Below are 21,161 nucleotides of genomic sequence, written 5' to 3'. Positions count from 1 at the left end.
CCATTGGTGGAGAGCACCGAGCCCTCCTGCGCTCTCCGCCAATCGCATGCCGCAGAGGGGCGGGGTCCTCAGAGCCGTCGCCCGCCATTGGCTACCAACGTTTTCCCGCCGCGTGGGGGGCGGGGCGTTTCCAACGCTCGTCTCCCGTGGCAACGCGGGCGTGGCTGGCGCTGTCAATCACGGGAATGCGGCTTCCTCATTGGCGCGAGCTCTTATGGCACCGCCCCCGCCTCGTGCGCCAGCCCTGCCCATTCCACGCGGCCTCCCCGCCCCCTGCGCGCAGCAGCCAATGAGAGCGCGAGGGGGCGGGGTTTAGCGCGGAGGTGGCAGCGGATTGGCTCCCGGCGGCGGGCGGGGGGGGCTGAAAAGCGGTGCGTCACGTGAGCGCGGCGTCACATGACGGTGGTCGCGAGGGTCATGGCGGCGCCCGCGGCGCTGCTGCTGCTCGGGGCGGCGGCGGCGGCCGCGGGTTGCGGGTACCAGGTGGGACCGGGACCGGGGCTGGAGCGGCTGGGATGGGGACACCGGGGACAAGGGGGAAACCGGGATCGAGAGGGAGAGAGTGGGCGACTGGGAGGGAATGGGGGGTGGGAAGAGCTGGAGGGGGAAGTGGGAGGGATTGGGAGAGGGATCGGGACGGGTGGGAGTGAGACTGGGAGAAATGGGGAAGCGGAAAAGCGGGAGAGAGCGGGGGGGCTTGGGGGAAACGGGGGGACGGGGATGGGGAGGGACGAGGGGGACAGGGAGAGCCGGGGCAGGGGAGAGGCGGGAGGGATGGGGTGGGAAAAACCGGGAAACTGGGAGGGAAGCGGAGCGGGGGACACTGCGGGGGTGACGGGGTGACACTGGGGTGGCACCGCGGATCCGGAGGGGAGGAAGTGGCCCAAATCCGGTCCCAGAGGGCCCAGGCATCCTGTCCCCGCCTTCCTCTTGCCATTGGGGGGTTGTTCTTGAGCGGCTGTTGTCGCCATGTCACCCGTGACACCCGGTCTGGAAACCGCCGTCCTTCCTCTTTCTCCCCTGCGCGGTTCCTCCTTCTCTCCGGGGGGGCCGCCCGGTGACGCCGGCCGTGTCCCCAGTCGTGCCCCGCGACGCGGCCCGGGCTGCTCAACGTGCACCTTGTGCCGCACTCGCACGACGACGTGGGCTGGCTCAAGACCGTGGAGCAGTACTACTACGGAGGTACCCTGGCCGTGTCACCGTCACCGCCCCCGCGGGGGCCTCGGGGGAGCTGGTGTCACCGAGGCCGCTGGGGAGGATGGAGGCCGGTGGTGACGTGGCCTTGAGGCCACCAAGGGGGTGGCAGGGCCAGGGAGGGGGACTTTGTCCCCATGTCCCTCCTACGATGACGCTCTTGTTTCCCTGAGTGGCAGTGAGACCCTTGTGCCACCCTGCCCCGATGTCTTGTGTCCCTTTAGATGTTGCTGTGACTCTCCTGCCCCGCTAGGTGGCCCTTGTGTCCCCATGTGACGCGGTGTCACCGTGTCCCCGTGTCCCCAGTGCACAACGAGCAGCAGCACGTGGGTGTCCAGTACATCCTGGACGCGGTGGTGGCCCCGCGTGACGCCGTGTCCCCATGTCCCCAGTGCACAACGAGCAGCAGCACGCGGGTGTCCAGTACATCCTGGACTCGGTGGTGGCCCCGCGTGACGCCGTGTCCCCATGTCCCCAGTGCACAACGAGCAGCAGCACGTGGGTGTCCAGTACATCCTGGACGCGGTGGTGGCCCCGCGTGACGCCGTGTCCCCGTGTGACGCAGTGTCACCGTGTCCCCAGTGCACAACGAGCAGCAGCACGCGGGTGTCCAGTACATCCTGGACTCGGTGGTGGCCCCGTGTGTCCCCATGTCCCCATGTCCCCAGTGCACAACGAGCAGCAGCACGCGGGTGTCCAGTACATCCTGGATTCGGTGGTGGCCCTGTGTGACGCCGTGTCCCTGTGTGACACCCTGTCCCCATGTCCCCAGTGCACAACGAGCAGCAGCACGCGGGTGTCCAGTACATCCTGGATGCGGTGGTGGCACCGTGTGACGCCGTGTCCCCATGTCCCCAGTGCACAACGAGCAGCAGCACGCGGGTGTCCAGTACATCCTGGACTCGGTGGTGGCCCCGTGTGACACCGTGTCCCCATGTCCCCAGTGCACAACGAGCAGCAGCACGCGGGTGTCCAGTACATCCTGGACGCGGTGGTGGCCCCGCGTGACGCCGTGTCCCCATGTCCCCAGTGCACAACGAGCAGCAGCACGCGGGCGTCCAGTACATCCTGGACTCGGTGGTGGCCCTGCGTGACGCCGTGTCCCCATGTCCCCATGTCCCCAGTGCACAACGAGCAGCAGCACGCGGGTGTCCAGTACATCCTGGACTCGGTGGTGGCCCCGCGTGACGCGGTGTCCCCATGTCCCCAGTGCACAACGAGCAGCAGCACGTGGGTGTCCAGTACATCCTGGACGCGGTGGTGGCCCCGTGTGACACCATGTCCCCATGTCCCCAGTGCACAACGAGCAGCAGCACGCGGGTGTCCAGTACATCCTGGACTCGGTGGTGGCCCCGCGTGACGCGGTGTCCCCATGTCCCCAGTGCACAACGAGCAGCAGCACGTGGGTGTCCAGTACATCCTGGACGCGGTGGTGGCCCCGTGTGACACCATGTCCCCATGTCCCCAGTGCACAACGAGCAGCAGCACGCGGGTGTCCAGTACATCCCGGGCTCGGTGATGGCCCCGTGTGACGCCGTGTCCCCATGTCCCCAGTGCCCAACGAGCAGCAGCACGCGGGTGTCCAGTACATCCTGGACTCGGTGGTGGCCCCGCGTGACGCGGTGTCCCCATGTCCCCAGTGCACAACGAGCAGCAGCACGCGGGTGTCCAGTACATCCTGGACTTGGTGGTGGCCCCGTGTGACGCCGTGTCCCCATGTCCCCAGTGCACAACGAGCAGCAGCACGCGGGTGTCCAGTACATCCTGGACTCGGTGGTGGCCCCGTGTGACGCCGTGTCCCCATGTCCCCAGTGCACAACGAGCAGCAGCACGCGGGTGTCCAGTACATCCTGGACTCGGTGGTGGCCCCGCGTGACGCGGTGTCCCCATGTCCCCGTGTCCCCAGTGCACAACGAGCAGCAGCACGCGGGTGTCCAGTACATCCTGGACTCGGTGGTGGCCCAGCTGGCGGCCGACCCGGCCAAGCGCTTCGTCTACGCCGAGGTGGCCTTCCTGGCACGGTGGTGGCGGCAGCAGGACGAGGCCACGCGCGGGCTCGTGCGCCAGCTCGTCCAGGAGGGTATGGGGACGCTGGGGACACGGGGATGCTGCGTGGGGACGCTGGGGACGCGTAGAGATGTGGGGCAGGGATGCTGCATGGGGATAGTGGGGGCGTTGGGGACACATAGGGACATGACAGGGGCATGTGGGCATTAGGGACACACAGGGACACAATAGAGAAACGTGGGGTGCTTTAAAAAGGGCATAGTTATTGGGGACACACAGGGACATGGGGCATCTCTGTGGCACGAGGGACACCGTGGGGACATGTCGAGGAGACTGGGGTGTCCCCAGTGGCTCTGAGGTGGCCTTGGGGACTCTCAGATGTCCCTGTGTCCTTGGAAGGTCTGGGGTGGCCCTGGGGCCTCTGGGATGTCCCTGTGTCCCTGAAAACTCGGGGATGGTCCTGGTGGCTCTAGGATGTCCCTGGAGAGTCTGGGGTGGCTCTGGGATGTCCCTGTGTCCTTGGAAGGCCTGGGGTGGCCCTGGTGGCTCTGGGATGTTCCTGGAGAGTCTGGGGTGGCTCTGGGATGTCCCTGTGTCCTTGGAAGACCTGGGATGGCCCTGGTGGCTCTGGGATGTCCCTGGAGAGTCTGGGGTGGCTCTGGGATGTGCCTGTGTCCTTGGAAGGTCTGTGGTGGCCCTGGGCTGTCCCGGGTGGCGCTGGGATGTCCCTGTGTCCTTGGAAGGCCTGGGGTGGCCCTGGTGGCTCTGGGATGTCCCTGGAGAGTCTGGGGTGGCCCTGAGATGTCCCTGTGTCCTTGGAAGGTCTGGGGTGACCCTGGTGGCTTTGGGGTGGCCCTGGAAACACTGGGGTGGCTCTGGGATGTCCCTGTGTCCTTGGAAGATCTGGGCTGTCCCTGGTGGCCCTGGGATATCCCTGGTGGCTCTGGGGTGACCCTGGACTGTCCCTGGTGGCTCTGGGATGTCCCTGTGTCCTTGGAAGGTCTAGGGTGACCCTGGGCTGTCCCTGGTGGCTCTGGGATGTCCCTGGAAACACTAGGGTGGCTTTGGGATGTTCCTGTGTCCTTGGAAGGTCCGGGCCATCCCTGGTGGCTCTGGGGTGGCCCTGGGCCGTCCCCAGGAGGAGGATGGCTGCCCCCGCGATGTCCCCGTGTCCCCGCAGGGCGGCTGGAGCCCGTGCTGGGCGGCTGGTGCATGAGTGACGAGGGGACGTCGCACTACGGGGCGGTGCTGGAGCAGCTGGCGCTGGGACGGCGCTTCCTGCGCCGGGCGCTGGGGCCCTGCGCGACGCCGCGCGTGGCCTGGCAGCTGGACCCCTTCGGCCACGCGCGCGAGCACGCCGCCATCTTCGCGCAGGTGGGGACACCTTGGGGACAGGGACATTCCCCGGGGCTTGGGGACATTCCCCGGGGGTTGGGGACAGTCCCCGCGTGGCCTGGCAGCTGGACCCCTTCGGCCACGCGCGCGAGCACGCCGCCATCTTTGCGCAGGTGGGGACACCTTGGGGACACCTTGGGGACACCTTGGGGACAGGGACGGTCCCCGGGGGTTGGGGACGGTCCCCGGGGCTTGGGGACATTCCCCGGGGGTTGGGGACAGTCCCCGCGTGGCCTGGCAGCTGGACCCCTTTGGCCACGCACGCGAGCACGCCGCCATCTTCATGCAGGTGGGGACACCTTGGGGACAGGGACGGTCCCCGGGGATTGGGGACGGTCCCCGGGGATTGGGGAAATTCTTCTGGGATTGGGGACGGTCCCCGGGGATTGGGGACATTCCCCAGGGGTTGGGGACGGTCCCCGGGGGTTGGGGATGGTCCCCGCGTGGCCTGGCAGCTGGACCCCTTCGGCCACGCGTGCGAGCACGCCACCATCTTCGCGCAGGTGGGGACACCTTGGGGACAGGGACAGTCTCCGGGGCTTGGGGACGGTCCCAGGGTGCTGGGGACGGTCCCTGCGGGTTGGGGACGATTCTCTTGGCATCGGGAGTGCTCCCTGTGGCGGTGGGGACACTCTCCGTGGCCTTGGGGACACTCCCCAGGGTGTTGGGGACACTCCCCGTGGCCTTGGGGACAGCCCCCACAGTGTTGGGGACACTCTCCGTGGCCTTGGGGACACTCCCCAGGGTGTTGGGGACACTCCCCAGGGTGTTGGAGACACTCCCTGCAGGTTGGGGACACTCTCCGTGGCCTTGGGGACGCTCCCCAGGGTGTTGGGGACACTCTCCGCAATTTGGGGACACTCCCCGTGGCCTTGGGGACACTCCCCAGGGTATTGGGGACACTCTCCGCAATTTGGGGACACTCCCCAAGGTGTTGGGGACACTCCCCGTGGCCTTGGGGACAGCTCCCATGGCACCGGGGCTGCTCCCCGCAGGCTGGGGACAGTTCTCGGCGCTTGGGGACACTCGCTGCTGTCCCCTGGCCGAGCGCTGTCCCCGCAGATGGGCTACGACGGGCTCTTCGTGGGGCGCGTGGACCACGAGGACAAGGTGGCCCGCGAGGACGCGCGGCGCCTCGAGCTGCTCTGGAGGGGCAGCGACAGCCTGGAGGCCCCCGACGCCGACATCTTCACCGGTACGTCCCCGTGTCCCCTCCCGTGTCCCCTCCCGTGTCCCTGTGTCCGCTGCCACCCTGCCGGGATGTCCCCTTTTGTCCTGTCCCTCAGGGTGGCTTCGTTCTCTGGCTCTTCCTGAGCCTGGTCTCTTGTCCTCAGGATGGTTTTGCTGTCCCCAACCCTGTCCCCGGGCCACTTCCCTTGTCCCCACACTGTTTTTTGTCATTTTCTACCTTGTCCCCAAACTGTTCCTCGTCACTTTTCCCAAGGGTATGCCCAGGTTAGTTCCCTTGTCCTTAGGCTGTTCTTCATCCTTGTCCCCAGCTGTGTCCCCAGGTTAGTTCTCTTGTCCCTGGGGTGTTTCTCATCTCTGTTCTCAGCCATGTCCCCAAGTTAATTCCCTTGTCCCTAGATCTTTCCTCGTTCCTGTCCCCAATCGTGTCCTCGGGTTAGTTCCCCTGTCCCTAAGCTGTTTCTCATTCCTGCCCCCAACCGTGTCCCCAGGTTCGTTCTCTTATCCCTAACCTGTTTCTTTTCCCTGTCCCCAACAGTGTCCCCAAGTTAGTTCCCTTGTCGCTAGGCTGCCTCTCATCCCTGTTCTCAGCCATGTCCCCAGGTTAATTCCCGTGTCCCTAGACCTTTCCTCGTTCCTGTCCCCAACCATGTCGCCAAGTTAGTTCTCTTATTCCTAACCTGTTTCTCATTCCTGTCCCCAGCCGTGTCCCCAGGCTCTTTTCCTTGTCCCCAGGCTCTTTTCCTTGTCCCCAGGCCCTTCCCCACGTCCCCAGGCTGTTCCCCATCCCCGCGCTCGTCCCTGTCCCCGTGTCCCCGCGCTCATCGCTGTCCCCGTGTCCCCAGTCATCCTCCCCAACCTCTACAACCCTCCGTCCGGCTTCTGCTGGGACCAGCTCTGCTTCGACCCGCCGGTGGTGGACGGGGACGGTGACGAGAACAACGTCCAGCGCATCGTCACCGCCTTCCTGGCGGCCGCGCAGGACCAGGTGGGTGGCCCGGACGCCTGGGCCCTTCCTGGGGTGCTTGGGGACGCTGACGTGTCCCCCGGCGCAGGCCAAGCGCTACCGGACCGAGCACATCATCATGACCATGGGCTCGGACTTCCACTACGAGAACGCCAACCTGTGGTTCAAGAACATGGACAAGCTCATCCGGCACGTCAACGCGCGGGTGAGCCGCCTCCTGTCCCCAGGGCCACCCCACCGTGTCCCCAGGGCCACCCCACGGCATCCCTAGGCCACCTCCCGTCACCAGGGCCACCCCATGGCATCCCCAGGCCACCTCCTGTCCCCAGGGCCGCCCCACCGTGTCCCCAAGGGCACCTCCTGTCCCCAGGGCCACCCCACGGTGTCCCCAGGGCCACCCTACGGCGTCCCTCCCATCACTAGGGCCATCTCCTGTCCCCAGGGCCACCTCCTATCCCTGGAGCCACCCAACTGTGTCCCAGGGCCATCTCCCATCACCAGGGCCACCACATAACGTCCCCAGGCTTAGCTCACATCACCAGGGCCACTTCCCATCCCCAGGGCCACCCCACACTGTCCCCAGGGCCACCTCCTGTCCATGGAGCCACCCAACGGTGTCCTGGGGCCACCTCATGCCCCTGGGGCCACCTCCCATCACCGGGGCCACCTTCTATCCCTGGAGCCACGCAGTCGTGTCCCGGGGCCACCTCCTGTCCCTGGGGCCATCTCCCATTACCGGGGCCACCTCCCATCCCCGGGGCCACTCCACGGCGTCCCTGGGGCCACCTCCTGTTCCTGGGGCCACCTCCTGTTCCTGGGGCCACCCCACGGCGTCCCCGCTGCCACCTCCCGTCCCCAAGGTCACTTCCCGTCCCCGCGGCGTCCCCGCCGCGTCCCTTTGCAGCAAGCCAACGGCAGCCGCGTGCACGCGCTCTACTCGACGCCGTCGTGCTACCTGCGCGAGCTGCATCGCGCCAACCTGTCCTGGTGAGCGCGGGGACACCGGCGGGGCCCAGGGGACACGCTGGGGACAGCAGGGGACACGCGTGTCCCCCCGCAGGTCCCTCAAGAGCGACGACTTCTTCCCCTACTCGGACGGGCCCCACCAGTTCTGGACGGGCTATTTCAGCAGCCGCCCGGCCCTGAAGCGCTACGAGCGCCTGGGCTACGGTTTCATGCAGGTGACCCTGTCCCCTCGCGTCCCCTCGCGTCCCCTTACATCCTCTTGTGTCCCCTCATGTCCGCTAGTGTCCCCTGGTGTCCCCCCGCATCCCCTAGTGTCCCTCTGGTGTCCCCCTTGGGTCCCCTTCGCGTCCCCGTCGTGTCCCCCTGTGTCCCCCTGGCATCCCCTCACGTCCCCCTAGTGTCCCCTTCACGTCCTCTGGCTTCCCCCCTCACGCCCCCTCGTGTCCCCTCGTGTCCCCCTGGTGTCCCCCGGCATCCCCTTGTGTCCCCCTCGCGTCCCCACATGTGCCCTAGGGTTCCCTGGTGTCCCCCTGGCGTCCCCTCATGTCCTCTCATGTCCCCTGGCGTCCCCCTGGTGTCCCCCTCACGTCCCCTTTGCATCCCCTCGTGTCCCCCTGGTGTCCCCTGGTGTCCCCTCATGTCTCCTTACGCCTCCTCGTGTCCTCTCATGCCCCCCTCGTGTCCCCTTAGGCCCCCTCGTGTCCCCTGGCGTCCCTCTCGTGTCATCTCACATCCCCTCGTGTCCCTTCCTGTCCCCCCATGTCCCGTCGTGTCCCCTCACGTCCCCCTCGTGTCCCCTCCTGTCTCCTGGCATCCCCTCGTGTCCCCTCGCATCCCCTCGTGTCCCCTCGTGTCCCTTCCTGTCCCCTCATGTCCCCTCGTGTCCCCGTGACGCTCCTGCTGCTCCCAGGTCTGCAACCAGCTGGAGGCCCTGGCGGGACGGGCGGCGCGGGACGGACCCTACGGACACGGCGACGGCTCTGCGCTCCGTAGGTGGCCGCGGCGGCGTCCCCAGCGCTGGCCCCGCGGTGTCCCCAGCCCGAGCCATTGTCCCCATCGTGCTGTCCCTGCAGTGTCCCCTTGCCTGCGCATTGTCCCTAGCACTGTCCCCTTGGTGGCCACAGTGTCCCCCGGCCCAAGCCAGCATCCCCAGCACTGTCCCCGCGCTGTCCCCTGCCATCACGCTGTCCCCATGCTGTCCCGATTGCCCTGTCCCCACATTGTCCCCTGGCGCCAGGCGAGGTGGTGGTCGTGCTGTCCCCGCGCTGTCCCCTGCCCTCACGCTGTCCCCACACTGTCCCCATTGCGCTGCCCCCACACTGTCCCCTGGCGCCAGGCGAGGCGGTGGCCGTGGTGTCCCCCGCCATCGCGCTGTCCCCGCGCTGTCCCCTGCCATTGCACTGTCCCGGCGCTCTCCCCATTGCCCTGTCCCCACACTGTCCCCTTCCATCGCACTGTCCCCCGCCATCACCCTGTCCCCACACTGTCCCCCGCGCCAGGCGAGGCGGTGGCCGCGCTGTCCCCATCGCCCTGTCCCCACACTGTCCCCTGCCATCACCCTGTCCCCACTCTGTCCCCCGCGCCAGGCGAGGCGGTGGCCGCGCTGTCCCCATCGCCCTGTCCCCTGCCATCACCCTGTCCCCACATTGTCCCCGGTGCCAGGCGAGGCGGTGGCCGCGCTGTCCCCATCGCCCTGTCCCCACACTGTCCCCTGCCATCACCCTGTCCCCACATTGTCCCCCGCGCCAGGCGAGGCGGTGGCCGCGCTGTCCCCATCGCGCTGTCCCCATCGCGCTGTCCCCACATTGTCCCCGGTGCCAGGCGAGGCGGTGGCCGCGCTGTCCCCATCGCGCTGTCCCCATCGCACTGTCCCCACATTGTCCCCGGTGCCAGGCGAGGCGGTGGCCGTGCTGCAGCACCACGACGCCGTGAGCGGCACCGAGCGCCAACACGTGGCCAACGACTACGCCAAGCAGCTGGCGGTGGGATGGGCCGCGGGCGAGGTGACAACGGGGACACCCTGGGGACCGGGGGGGGTGACAATGGGGACACCCTGGGGACCGGGGGGGGTGACAGCAGGGCCCACAGCGGTGACGTCCCCGCTGTCACCCCCAGGTGCTGCTGGCCAACGCGCTGTCCGCGCTCGCTGGCACCAAGGAGGACTTTGTCCTGTGTCACGGCCTCAACGTCAGCGTGTGTCCCCTCACGGAGACGGCCACGCGCGTAAGGGGCGGCCTGGGGACACCGCGGGTGACACGAGCTCGTCCTGGGGACAGCGGGGGTGGTTGGGGACACCGTGGGTGACACAAGCTCGTCCTGGGGACGGTGGGGGGGGGGTTGGGGACACCACGGGTGGCACGAGCTCATCCTGGGGACAGCAGGGATGCTGGGGACATCCTGGGGACCACGGGGGTGTTGGGGACATCCCGGGTGACACAGGCTCATCATGGGGAGAGCAGGGGTGTTAGGGACATTCCGGGTGACGCAGGCTCATCCCAGGGACAGCGGGGGGTGTTGGGGACACTGCAGGTGACACGAGCTCATCGCGGGGACCGTAGGGGGCGCAGGGACATCCTGGGGACAACGGGGAAGTGTTGGGGACGTCCCGGGTGACACAAACTCGTCCTGGGGACAGCGGGAATGCTGGGGACACCCAAGCGACACGAGCTCGTCCCAGGGCCCGCGGGGACGCTGGGGACGCCCGGGTGACACGAGCGCGTCCCCGTGTCCCCGCAGTTCCTCGTGCTCCTCTACAACCCCCTGGGCCACCGCGTGTCCTGGCCCGTGCGGCTGCCGGTCAACGGGGCGGCCTACGCGGTCACGGACCCCCAGGGCCACCCCGTGGCCAGCGAGGTGAGCCTGGCCCCTGTCCCCACCTCGGGGACGCTCCCTGGCCACCCCCCGGTGCCACCTCTTTGTCCCCAGGTTGTCCCCGTGTCCCCGTTCACCCGCCAGCTGCGGGGGGACAGCGGCAACGCCACGCGGGAGCTGCTCTTCCAAGCCTGGGTGCCCGCCGTGGGTTTCGGCACCTTCACGGTGACGCAGCAGGACCCTGGGGACATCCCGGTGTCCCCAAGCCGGCCCCGGCTCTCCCCGCAGCTCCAGGAGCTCCGCAACGAGGTACCGATCCCTCCAGATGCTCCCGCTCTGGGAAAACCCCTTGCTCCGCAGTGCGGGGGTGACCGGGCAGGACAACGCGTCACCGTGTCCCCTCCGTGTCCCCAGCACGTCCGGGTGCTCTTCGACCCCGTCACCGGGCTCCTCCAGGAGATCCAGAACCTGGACAAGGGCATCGCGCTGCCCGTCTCGCAGAGCTTCCTGTGGTGCGTGCGCGAGCGGGGCCGCCCGGACGCCGGGGCCCCCCGGACGCCGGGGCCCACGGTGCCACCCTCGCCGCAGGTACAACGCCAGCACCGGGAACGCCGAGAGCCCCCAGGCGTCGGGCGCCTACATCTTCCGTCCCAACAGCTCGGAGCCCTTCCCGGTGTCCGGCTCCGAGCGGGTCCCCACGTACGTGGTGAAGGTGGGTCGTGCGGCCGGGCAGGGGACACGTCCCCGGGGCTGTCCCCGCGCCGGTGGCACTGATGGCGCCGTGTCCCCCCCGTTGCAGAACGCGCTGGTGCAGGAGCTCTACCAGAACTTCTCGTCGTGGTGCTCCCAGGTGCTCCGCGTCCACGCGGGGAAGCCCTTCGTGGAGCTCGAGTGGACCGTGGGGCCCGTGCCCGTGGCGTGAGTGCGAGGGGGGGGGGGACGGCCACCGCCGGCCCCTCTGTCCCCGCTGATGTCCCCCGTTGTCACCTCGCAGGGACGGCTGGGGCAAGGAGGTGGTGAGCCGCTTCGTGACGCCGCTGCGCACGGCCGCCCGCTTCTACACCGACTCCAACGGGCGCCAGATGCTGGAGCGCAGGTCCCGGCGCCGCCACCGCGCCGTGTCCCCAAGCCTGTCCCCTCCCCGTAACCACCTGTCCTTGTCACCGCCAGGCGCGACTACCGGCCCACGTGGAACCTGAGCCAGACGGAGCCCGTGGCCGGGAATTATTATCCCGTCAACAGCCGCATCTACATCAAGGTAGCGCCGCGGCGCCGAGCGCGGGCTGAGGCCGGGGCGCAGCTCGTGACATGTGTGGGTTTCACCGTAGGATGAGAAGCTGCAGCTGACGGTGCTCACGGACCGCTCGCAGGGCGGCAGCAGCCTCAGCGACGGCTCCCTGGAGCTCATGGTGAGCAGAGGGGGGACAGGGGGACTGTCCCCAAACGGGGAGCGGGGTGTCACGGCGTCCCCCCGCGCCCCAGGTGCACCGGCGGCTCCTGCGCGACGACGCGCGCGGCGTCGGGGAGCCACTGCTCGAGCTGGGCCGGGACAACAAGGGCCTCGTGGTGCGGGGACGTCACCTCGTCCTGCTCGACACGGTGGCCGCGGCCGCCGACCTGCACCGGCCGCTGGCCCAAGAGCAGCTCCTGGAGCCCCACGTGGTGCTGGCGCCCGGCGGGGGACCCTCCTACCGGCCCGGGTGGCCTGGCCAGCGGCAGGTGACACAGGGACGGGTGTGGGGACACAGGGACAGTGGCCTGGTTGGCAGCAGGTGACACGGGGATGTGTGTGGGGACATGGGGACAGTGGCCAGGGCAGCCTGGCCGGCGGCAGGTGACACGGGGATGGTGGCCCGGTTGGCAGCAAGTGACACAGGGACAGGTGTGGGGACACGGGGACGGTGGCCTGGATGGCAGCAGGTGGCACGGGGACGGGTGTGGGGACACCGGGATGGTGGCCCAGTTGGCAGCAGGTGACACAGGGACGGGCATGGGGACATGAGGACAGCGGTTGGGGTGGCCAGGCATAGGGACACGGGGACGGTGGTCTGGCCGGTGGCAGGTGACACAGGGACTGGCATGGGGCTGAGGGGACGGTGGCTGGGGCAGCCTGGCTTGACAGCAGGTGACACGGGGACGGGCATGGGGACGCGGGGGCACGGGGATGGTGGCCTGGCCAGTGGCAGGTGACACAGGGACGGGCATGGGGACGTGGGGACAGTGGCCTGGCCGGCAGCAGGTGACACAAGGACGGACATGGGGACAGTGGCCCGGCCGGCAGCAGGTGACATAGGGATGGGTGCAGGGATGCAGGTGACACGGGGACAGGTGCGGGGACATGGGGACAGTGGTTGGGGTGGCCCGGCTGACAGCAGGTGACACGGGGACAGGCATGGGGACGTGGGGGCATGGGGATGGTGGCCTGGCCAGTGGCAGGTGACACAGGGACGGGCATGGGGATGTGGGGACAGTGGCCCGGCCAGCAGCAGATGACATGGGGACGGGCGTGGGGACACGGGTGACACAGGGACAGGTGCAGGGACACAGGGACGGTGGCCTGGCCAGTGGCAGGTGACATAGGGACGGGCATGGGGCCAAGGGGATAGTGGCCAGGGCAATCCAGCTGACAGCAGGTGACACGGGGACGGGCCTGGGGACACAGGTGACATGGGGACAGGTGCGGGGACAGTGGCCAGGGCCACCCACTGAGGCCCCTCGCGCAGTTCTCGGCGCTGCGGCGGGAGCTGCCGCCCAACGTCCACCTGCTGACGCTGGCGCCGGGGGACAAGGACGGGGACGGGGACGAGGACACGGTCGTGCTGCGGCTCGAGCACCTCCTGGAGAAGGGCGAGAGCCTCAACGGCTCCCGGCCCGTCACCCTCGACCTCCTGGTGAGCACTGGGGACCGGGGTGTCACCTGGGTGTCCCCCCCCATCGCTGTTTGTGATCCCCGGCTGTCCCCTGTCCCCCTGTGTCCCCCCATCACTGTGTGTGTTCCCCATTTGTCTCCCCATCAGCGTTTGTGTCCCCATTTGTCCCCCCACATCTGTGTGTCCCCCATCACCCTTCGTCATTTGTCTCCTATTTGTCCCCATGTCCCTTCCCCTCTCTCTCAGTGTCCCCCTTCCCCTCTCTCCCTGTGTCCCCCTATTGCCATTTGTGTCCCCCATTGCAATGTCTCCCATGTGTCCCCATTGTCCTTTGTGTCCCCTCCATCTCCATTGGTGTCCCCCCATCCATGTCCCTCATCACCACCTGTGTCCCCCATCCGTGTCCCCCCATCCCCACCCGCTCCCCCCAATTGTCCCCCATCTCCCTCCCCTCCTGGGGCACAGAGGAGCCCCCAAAGGGGTGGCTCCCCCCTCCCAGCGCTCCGGCCACCGCTGTCACTTTGTCACTTTGTCACTTTGTCACTTTGTCACTTTGTCACTTTGTCACTTTGTCACTTTGTCACTTTGTCACTTTGTCCCTTTCCCAGAGCCTCTTCTCGGCCTTCACCATCACATCGCTGCAGGAGACCAACCTGGCGGGCGACCAGCCCCGCGCGGCCGGGAGCCGCCTCGCGTGGCGCTCGGACACAGGTACCCGGGGGACAGCGAGGGGACGTCCCCGGGGTCCCCCCGTGTCCCCGTGTCCCCATTCCCGCCCTCGTGCCAGGTCCGGCCCGGCCGCGGGCGCCGCCGAAGCTGGATCCGCGCCGCGTCACGTTGCGGCCCATGGAGATCCGGACCTTCGTGGCCACCGTGGAGTACGCGGAGGCCGCGGGTGGCCCCGTGGGACGGTGACGGGCGCCGCGGCTTGTCCCCGTCCCCTCAATAAACACGAGACTCGGCTCCGCGCAGGGATTTAATGGGAGCCGGAGGCGCCGTCGGGGCCGGGAACCGGAGCATCCTCGTGCGAGTAGCGGCACTGGGGGCCCAGGGAGCAGCTTCCCTAGGGATTGGGAGGGCCGGGGCTGAGCCGGGGGCGCCCGGAGCCCCCCGGAGCGGCCCGGGACCCCTCGGAGCGGCCGGACCCACCTCCTTGAAGCGTTTGCACGGGAAGTTTTTCAAGGAGCTGCCGTCATCCGGCCGCTCCGTCCGCTTGTTCTGGAGCCGCTGCCGCTTTTCCTGCAGGGATGGGGAGATGCCCCCCCTGGGGGGGGCGGGAATGAGGGGGGGGGCTGCAGGGGGCAGGAAAAGCCCCCCCGAGAGGCGTCTCCTCATCCCCCCTTGGGAAAAGCAGGGGGAAGCTCCGGGCTCTCCCTCTTTTCCCGAGCGGATGCCGGGAGCTCAACCCCGATATTAGACCCTGGAGAATCTCCCGCCCTTACCCGGCCTTGGCCCTGGCCTTGGGCCCCCAAAAGGCCTCGGGGTTCTCGGGGAAGCGCTTGAGGCCCCTCTTTCGGGAGCTGGGGTTGGCGTCGTCCCGCAGCGCGAAGGAGGCCTGGAGGCTGCGGGGGACAACGGGGGACATTGGGGACCTCCACCCGGCCGCACCGGGGGACAGCGGGGACCGAGCGGGGACCTTACGTGGGCTCCACGGCCAGGATGCGGGCGGCCGGGCTGCCCTCCGCCAGCCGCTCGCGCTTCACCGGGTGCAGCTTGGCCTGCAGCGGGGGACAGCGGTGACAGCAAGGGACACCGCGGGGGCCACCGCTGTCCCCAAGTCCCCGAGGAGAGGCCGTGTCCTCACCCAGCAGCGCATGATGTCCCAGAGCGCGGCGGGCGGCGCGTCCGTCTTCACGGCGTTCTTGCACGCGTGGGACAGCGAGACGCGGTAGCCGGCGTGCAGCAGCGCGGACCTGGGGACGCGGAGCGCGTGGGGACACGGTGGGGACACGGAGGGGACATGCGGGGACACGGAGGGGACACGGGCCGTACCTGAGCTGCAGCAGGGACGGGGTGTTGCAGTGCAGGGTGCTGCTGAGCCCGTCCAGGGTGTAGTAGAGCGGGACGTCGCTGAGCTCCTGCGGCGCAGGGAGGGGATCCGGCGTCAGCGGCTCCGGGTGCCACCGGAGCTCCGGGTGCTGGAGCTGTCCCTGTCCCCGAGAGGCCGGAGCCGGCCCCATCTCTGGGTTCCCAAAGCTGTCCCCATCTCGGGGATGCCACAGCCATCCCAAGCTCCTGCAGCTGTCCCTGTCCCCCTCCTTGGGATGTCAGAGCCATCCCTGTCCTCGAGATGCCAGAGCCATCCCCATCCCCAGGACGCTGGAGCTGCCCGTCCCCATTCCTGGGATGCTGGAGCTGTCCCCATGCCGGGCTCCTGGACCCGTCCCCATCCCTGGAATGCCAGAGCTGTCCCTGTTCCAGGCTCCTGGACCCATCCCCAGGATGCCGGAGCCATCCCTATGCCAGGCTCCTGGACCCGTCCCCATCCCTGGGATGCCGGAGTCGTCCCCATTCCAGGCTCCTGGACCCATCCCCAGGATGCCGGAGCCAGCCCCATTCCAGGCTCCTGGACCCGTCCCCATCCCTGGGACGCCCCGTCCCCATTCCAGGCTCCTGGACCCGTCCCCATCCCCAGGATGCTGGAGCCATCCCTATGCCAGGCTCCCAGAGCTGTCCCCATTCCAGGCTCCTGGAGCTGTCCCCATTCCAGGCTCCCGGAGCCGTCCCCATCCCCGGGACGCCGCGTCCCTGCGCCGTGTCCCCGCGTGGCACCTCGGTGACGACGCTGAGCACCCCGCGCATGCGCTGCTCGGTGCCGAAGCGCCCGGGGCTCCGCTCCAGCGCCGCCAGCACCCGCCGCACGAAGGCCACGTCGTGCAGGGGCTCTGCCCACACGGGACCCCCCAGCTGCGGGTGACAATGCCAAGGGGGGTCAGCATTGGTGGCCGGGGACACACAGAGGGGACACAGGGGACACGGACCCACCTGGTGCCGCTGCTGGCAGAACTCGCACGTGGGGCCCACGGGTGGCCCCGTGGCAGCCCCATACTTGAAGCTGCAGAAGAAAAGAGAAGGGGGGACAAGTGACAAGGGGGTGAGGGCCAGCAGGGCTTGGGGACCCCAGGGCCACCCCGCCAGGACCCCGCCGCACCTGTCCCCGTGGCGGGTGGCCTTGCCGAGCCGCTGGAGGTGGTGGCTCCCGCAGCCCACGCAGTGATAAACCAGCGCCTGCTTACTGCGGAACAGGGGGGACAACAGTGTCACCGCAGGGGGTGGCACCGCGTCCCCAAGGCCGGTGGCGCCTCACCTGGCCGAGGCCTTGGCCTGGGCCTGCCCGGCGAAGACGCGCGCGAAGACGCGCACGTAGAAGTCGGCGCTGACGGCGAGCAGCGGCGCCACGCGGCGCTGGTGGCAATTCGCGCGCAGGTCCAGGCTGTGCAGGACCACCCGAAGCGCCTGCGGTGACACGAGCGCCCCGGGCCTGTCGGTGGGGACACACACGGGTGTCCCCCGCGGTGTCCCCGCGCTGAGCGCTCACCATCTCGTGGCAGAACTTGCCCTTGAGGGACACGGCGCCGTATTTGCTGTAACAGGTCTCGGGGCTGTTCCCGGCCAGCACGGCCATGTCGGTGCAGGTGACGCAGAGCAGCCCTGGCAACGAGGAGGAGGAGGAGGAGGAGGAAGGACGGCGTTGGGGGGGCGGGGGGTGCCCCCCAAGGGGCCCAGGCGTCCGGGCGCTGCTCACCGCCGTCGCTCACGGCCTGCACGGCGGCGTCCAGGAAGGGCGCGGGGGATCCGTAGGGATCCAGGTCGATGACGTCAAAGGGCTCCCGGTTGGCCTTGCTCTGGTACATCAGCATGCTGGAGGGGACAGGGACATCGAGAGGGGGCTTAGAGTGACCCTGGGAGGGGGGGACAGTGGGACACGAAGTGATGGGGACACCAAAATGGGAGTTAGAGTGACCCTGGTGGGGACAGTGGGACACGAAGTGATGGGGACACCAAAATGGGAGTTAGAGTGACCCTGGGGGGGACAGTGGGACACGAAGTGATGGGGACACCAAAATGGGGGTTAGAGTGACCCTGGGCAGGGGACAATGGGACACAAAGTGATGGGGACACCAAAATGGGGGTTAGAGTGACCCTGAGAGGGGGGACAGTGGGACACGAAGTGATGGGGACACCAAAATGGGGGTTAGAGTGACCCTGGTGGGGACAGTGGGACACGAAGTGATGGGGACACCAAAATGGGGGTTAGAGTGACCCTCCCCCTGGCGGGGGAGGACAGGTGGACATGGAGCGATGGGGACACGGAATTGGAGGGCTTGGGGACAACCTGGGTGGGAAACGGGGACACGGAGAGACAAGGACACCAAAACAGGTGGTTTGGGGACACCCTGGGTGGGGGACAGGGGGTCCTGGAGCAATGGGGACCCCAAACTGGGAAGCGGAGGCCACATTCCCAGAGGACCCCAACCCGTGTCCACTTGGTGCCCCCCAAATGCTGCAGGAAGCCAGAACGAAGCCACCCGGCATCCCCAAAGCACCGGGAATGGGGGGACATCCCGGGAAGGGGGATCCCGGAGGCCGTTCCCGGCCGGCTCCTCACCTGGCATCGGCCTGGCTGGCGGCCACCAGGTGCCCCACGCCGTTGAGGGCCACGTTGCGGCGCACGAGCTCGGTGGCCCGGGCCGAGACGTCGTTGGCCACCACGGCCCGGAGCCCCGGAACCTCCTGGGCGAAGCGGATGGAGCGGAGGCCGGAGGCCGCCAGGCCCTCCAGGATCCGCAGGCCTCCCTGCGGGAAGAGTGGGCTGGATCCCGGGATAAGCCCTGCTCCGGGGCCCATATCCCGGGATGAGCCCTTGTCCGGATTCCAGGATGAGCCTCCACATTGGGGTCTGAATCCCGGGATGAACCCCGATTTGGAAGCTGGGATGAGCCCTGCTCTGGATCCCGGGATGAGCCCCCACATTGGGGTCTGAATCCCGGGATGAGCCCCGATTTGGAACCTGGGATGAGCCCTGCTCTGGATCCCGGGATGAGCCCCCACACTGGGGGGTCTGAATCCCGGGATGAGCCCTGATTTGGAAGCTGGGATGAGCCTTGCTCTGGATCCCAGGATGAGCCCTGTCCCAGGCCTGCTCCATGGCCCAAGTCTTGGGATGAGCCCAGCGGTGGAATCCAGAGTCTGGGATAAGGTCAGTTGTGGGGCTTGGATCCCGGGATGAGCCCTGCTCCGGGGTCTGGAGCCCAGGATGAGCCTTGCTCCGGATCCCAGGATGAGCCTTGCTCTGATCCCAGGATAAGCCCTGCTCTGATCCCAGGACGAGCCCTACACTGCGACCTGAATCCAAGGATAAACCCTTCTCCGGATCCCGGGATGTGCCTTGCTCTGATCCCAGGACGAGCCCTGCACTGCGATCTGAATCCAGGGATAAACCCCGCTCCGGATCCCGGGATGAGCCCCCTTGGCTCCCCCCATTCCGGGCACCTCGCACACTTCTCCCGGCACCGCCGCCTTCCTTGGAGCCTCGGAGCCGGCGGGTGCCGGAGCGGCCTCATCCCCCTCCGGCTTCTCCGGGGCATCCACATCCATCTGCTCCTCGCCAGGAAGCACCACTGGAAGGGAAAGGGATGGGAAAGGGAAGGGGAAGGTGGGAGCTGCTGGGATCCCGCCGGAGCCGCGGTTCATCCCGGCTCATCCCGGCTCCTACCCCGGATGCCCTTGGGCCGCAGCTGGAGCCGAGCGAATTCCGTGATGACGGCGCAGCTGGAGATGGGGACGGAACGTGAGCGGAGCCGCCGCTCCGGCAGGATCCAAATCCCACCCCCCCCCGGACCCCCCCAGTATGAACCAGTGCCCCCCCCCCCAACAGTCTATCCCGGTGCCCCCCCATCCATCCCAGGCCCCCCTCATCCATCCCGGTGCTCCCTTGTCCATCCCGGTGCCTCCCCATCCATCCTGGTGCCCCCCTCATCCATCCCGGTGCCCCCCCCGTCCATCCCGGCGCCCCCTCGTCCATCCCAGGCCCCCCTCATCCATCCCAGTGCCTCCTTGTCCATCCTGGTGCCTCCCTCCCATCCATCCCGGTGCCCCCTTGTCCACCCCGGTGCCCCCTCGGCCATCCCGGTGTCCCCCCCCATCCATCCCGGTGCCCCCTCGTCCATCCCGGTGTCCCCCCCCCGTCCATCCCAGCGCCCCCTCATCCATCCCAGTGCCCCCTCATCCATCCTGGTGCCCCCCCCGTCCATCCCGGTGCCCCCTTGTCCATCCTGAACTGCCCCCGTCCATCCAGCTCCCCCAAAACCATCCTGGTCCCACCCCAACCCATCCCGGTTCCATCCCGGTGCCCCCCCGGCCATCCCGGTGCCCCCCCCGTCCCTCCCGGCGCCCCCTTGTCCCTCCCGGCAACCCCCCGTCCATCCCAGGCCCCCCTCATCCATCCCGGTGCCCCCCTTGTCCATCCCGGTGCCCTTCCGTCCATCCCAGGCACCCCCGTCCATCCCGGTGCCCCCTCGGCTATCCCGGCACCCCCACCCCATCCATCCCGGCGCCCCCTTGTCCATCCTGAACTGCCCCCGTCCATCCCAGCTCCCCCCAAGTCATCCTGGCCCCACCCCAACCCATCCCGGTTCCATCCCGGCCCCCCTCTCATCCATCCCAGGCCCCCCTCATCCATCCCGGTGCCCCCACATCCCTCCCGGTGCCGCCGGCGCCGCTCACGTGAGGTCCCGGTTAAACTCCTGCACCGGGTTGTAAAACACCTCCGTGCCCGGGAACAGGATCCGGGCCCGGCCCTCGGTCACCAGCGTCCCGGGGGGGCTCCCGGCCCGGGGGGGTCCCGGGGGGGCTCCCGGTGCTCCCGGTGCCCGGGGGGGTCCCGGGGCTCCCGCAGCCGTTGGCCCCGTCCATAGCGAGGAGGCGGCGGAGCAGCAGCAGCAGCGGGGGGGCGCCTAGAGCGGGAGGGGGGCAAAATCTGCGGGGGGGGTAAACAGGGTGAAGTTGCCCCCCCCCGACCCCAAATTGCGACCAAGGGGAGGGGGCAACGGGGCAAGAGCGGAGTCACCCCCCCCCCCCCAGTCACACGTGGCCGGGGGGGGTCCCGTATCCCGCCCCCCCGACCCGCCGAGGCTCCTCCCCCAGGCCCCGCCCACTCCCGTTATCTCCCCCCCCCCCCGGTACTGCCCCCCCCCCCGGCCTCACCGTAGCGCATCCTCCGCGCCGCCGCTCACATGGGCGCCGCCATGTTGCGGCGAGCCACGTGACCGCGGCGGACGGCGCGCGGCGAGGGTCACGACGCTGCGCGCGCGCGCCCCGACGCGGCCGGGGGAAGCCAAGCCTGTTTTGGGGGGAAAGCCCGTGATTTCGGCTCATGCGGCGAGGCCTCGTGTGTCCCCATGGCCACGCGTGTCCCCTCCATATCCCCACGGATTTGTGCGTCCCCTCTCCATGCTCCCCCTGTCCCCCTCTATTCCCATGGCTGTGTGTACCCCCTGCCCGCCCTCCCTGTCCCCCCGTGTCCCCCCATCTTAACCTAACCCTAAACCCTAACCCCATGTCCCCTCCATGTCTCCTATGTCCCCAAGACCGTGTCCCCCCACCCCCCATATTCCTTGTGCCCCCCCATGTCCCCTATGTCCCCATGGCTGCCTCTGTCCCCCGTTCCCCATAATCCCTGTGCCCCCTCCATGTCCCCTATGTCCCCATGGCCGTGTCCCCCCCATATCCCTTGTGCCCCCCCCGATGTCCCCATGACCGTG

At 68.6% G+C, this 21,161-nt stretch overlaps 2 protein-coding genes across 2 annotated transcripts; one reads left to right on the top strand and one right to left on the bottom strand.

Annotated features, from left to right (window-relative positions):
- Window positions 1-969: 969 nt before the first annotated feature.
- LOC148590567 (lysosomal alpha-mannosidase-like) lies at window positions 970-14,361 on the top strand. The gene is made up of 24 exons (XM_088538862.1): window positions 970-978; window positions 1,080-1,182; window positions 3,101-3,274; window positions 4,382-4,575; window positions 5,659-5,791; window positions 6,630-6,772; window positions 6,840-6,956; window positions 7,656-7,738; window positions 7,812-7,932; window positions 8,628-8,706; window positions 9,611-9,720; window positions 9,833-9,940; window positions 10,454-10,570; window positions 10,643-10,837; window positions 10,943-11,040; window positions 11,117-11,240; window positions 11,328-11,446; window positions 11,523-11,624; window positions 11,699-11,786; window positions 11,857-11,937; window positions 12,011-12,247; window positions 13,252-13,419; window positions 14,007-14,109; window positions 14,186-14,361. The coding sequence occupies exons 1-24, from the start codon at window positions 970-972 to the stop codon at window positions 14,311-14,313; spliced, it is 2,934 nt and encodes a 977-aa protein (XP_088394988.1). The 3' UTR covers window positions 14,314-14,361.
- A 5-nt stretch (window positions 14,362-14,366) lies between these two features.
- Window positions 14,367-20,740, bottom strand: LOC148590566 (tRNA (guanine(26)-N(2))-dimethyltransferase-like; the record flags this gene model as incomplete). Its single annotated transcript, XM_088538861.1, has 17 exons — window positions 14,367-14,461; window positions 14,548-14,662; window positions 14,841-14,960; window positions 15,040-15,116; window positions 15,203-15,311; window positions 15,391-15,476; window positions 16,171-16,305; window positions 16,384-16,453; window positions 16,550-16,633; window positions 16,706-16,854; window positions 16,937-17,049; window positions 17,144-17,259; window positions 18,008-18,195; window positions 18,892-19,019; window positions 19,115-19,170; window positions 20,125-20,354; window positions 20,634-20,740. Coding segments are annotated over 17 exons (1,970 nt in total), but the record flags the coding sequence as incomplete, so codon positions are not given.
- Window positions 20,741-21,161: the final 421 nt, after the last annotated feature.

This window comes from Tinamus guttatus, unplaced genomic scaffold (assembly GCF_059628265.1).
Source record: "Tinamus guttatus ecotype Peru unplaced genomic scaffold, ASM5962826v1 Tinamus_guttatus_pri_ptg001247l, whole genome shotgun sequence".
Classification (NCBI taxonomy): domain Eukaryota; kingdom Metazoa; phylum Chordata; class Aves; order Tinamiformes; family Tinamidae; genus Tinamus; species Tinamus guttatus.
This window is presented reverse-complemented; position numbering and strand designations above follow the sequence as displayed.

Coding starts and splice junctions, on each gene's coding strand:
- LOC148590567 (XM_088538862.1), top strand. Junction 11,241..11,327: donor TCCCCACGTACGTGGTGAAG/GTGGGTCGTGCG, acceptor CCCCCGTTGCAG/AACGCGCTGGTGCAGGAGCT. Junction 13,420..14,006: donor CCGTCACCCTCGACCTCCTG/GTGAGCACTGGG, acceptor TCCCTTTCCCAG/AGCCTCTTCTCGGCCTTCAC.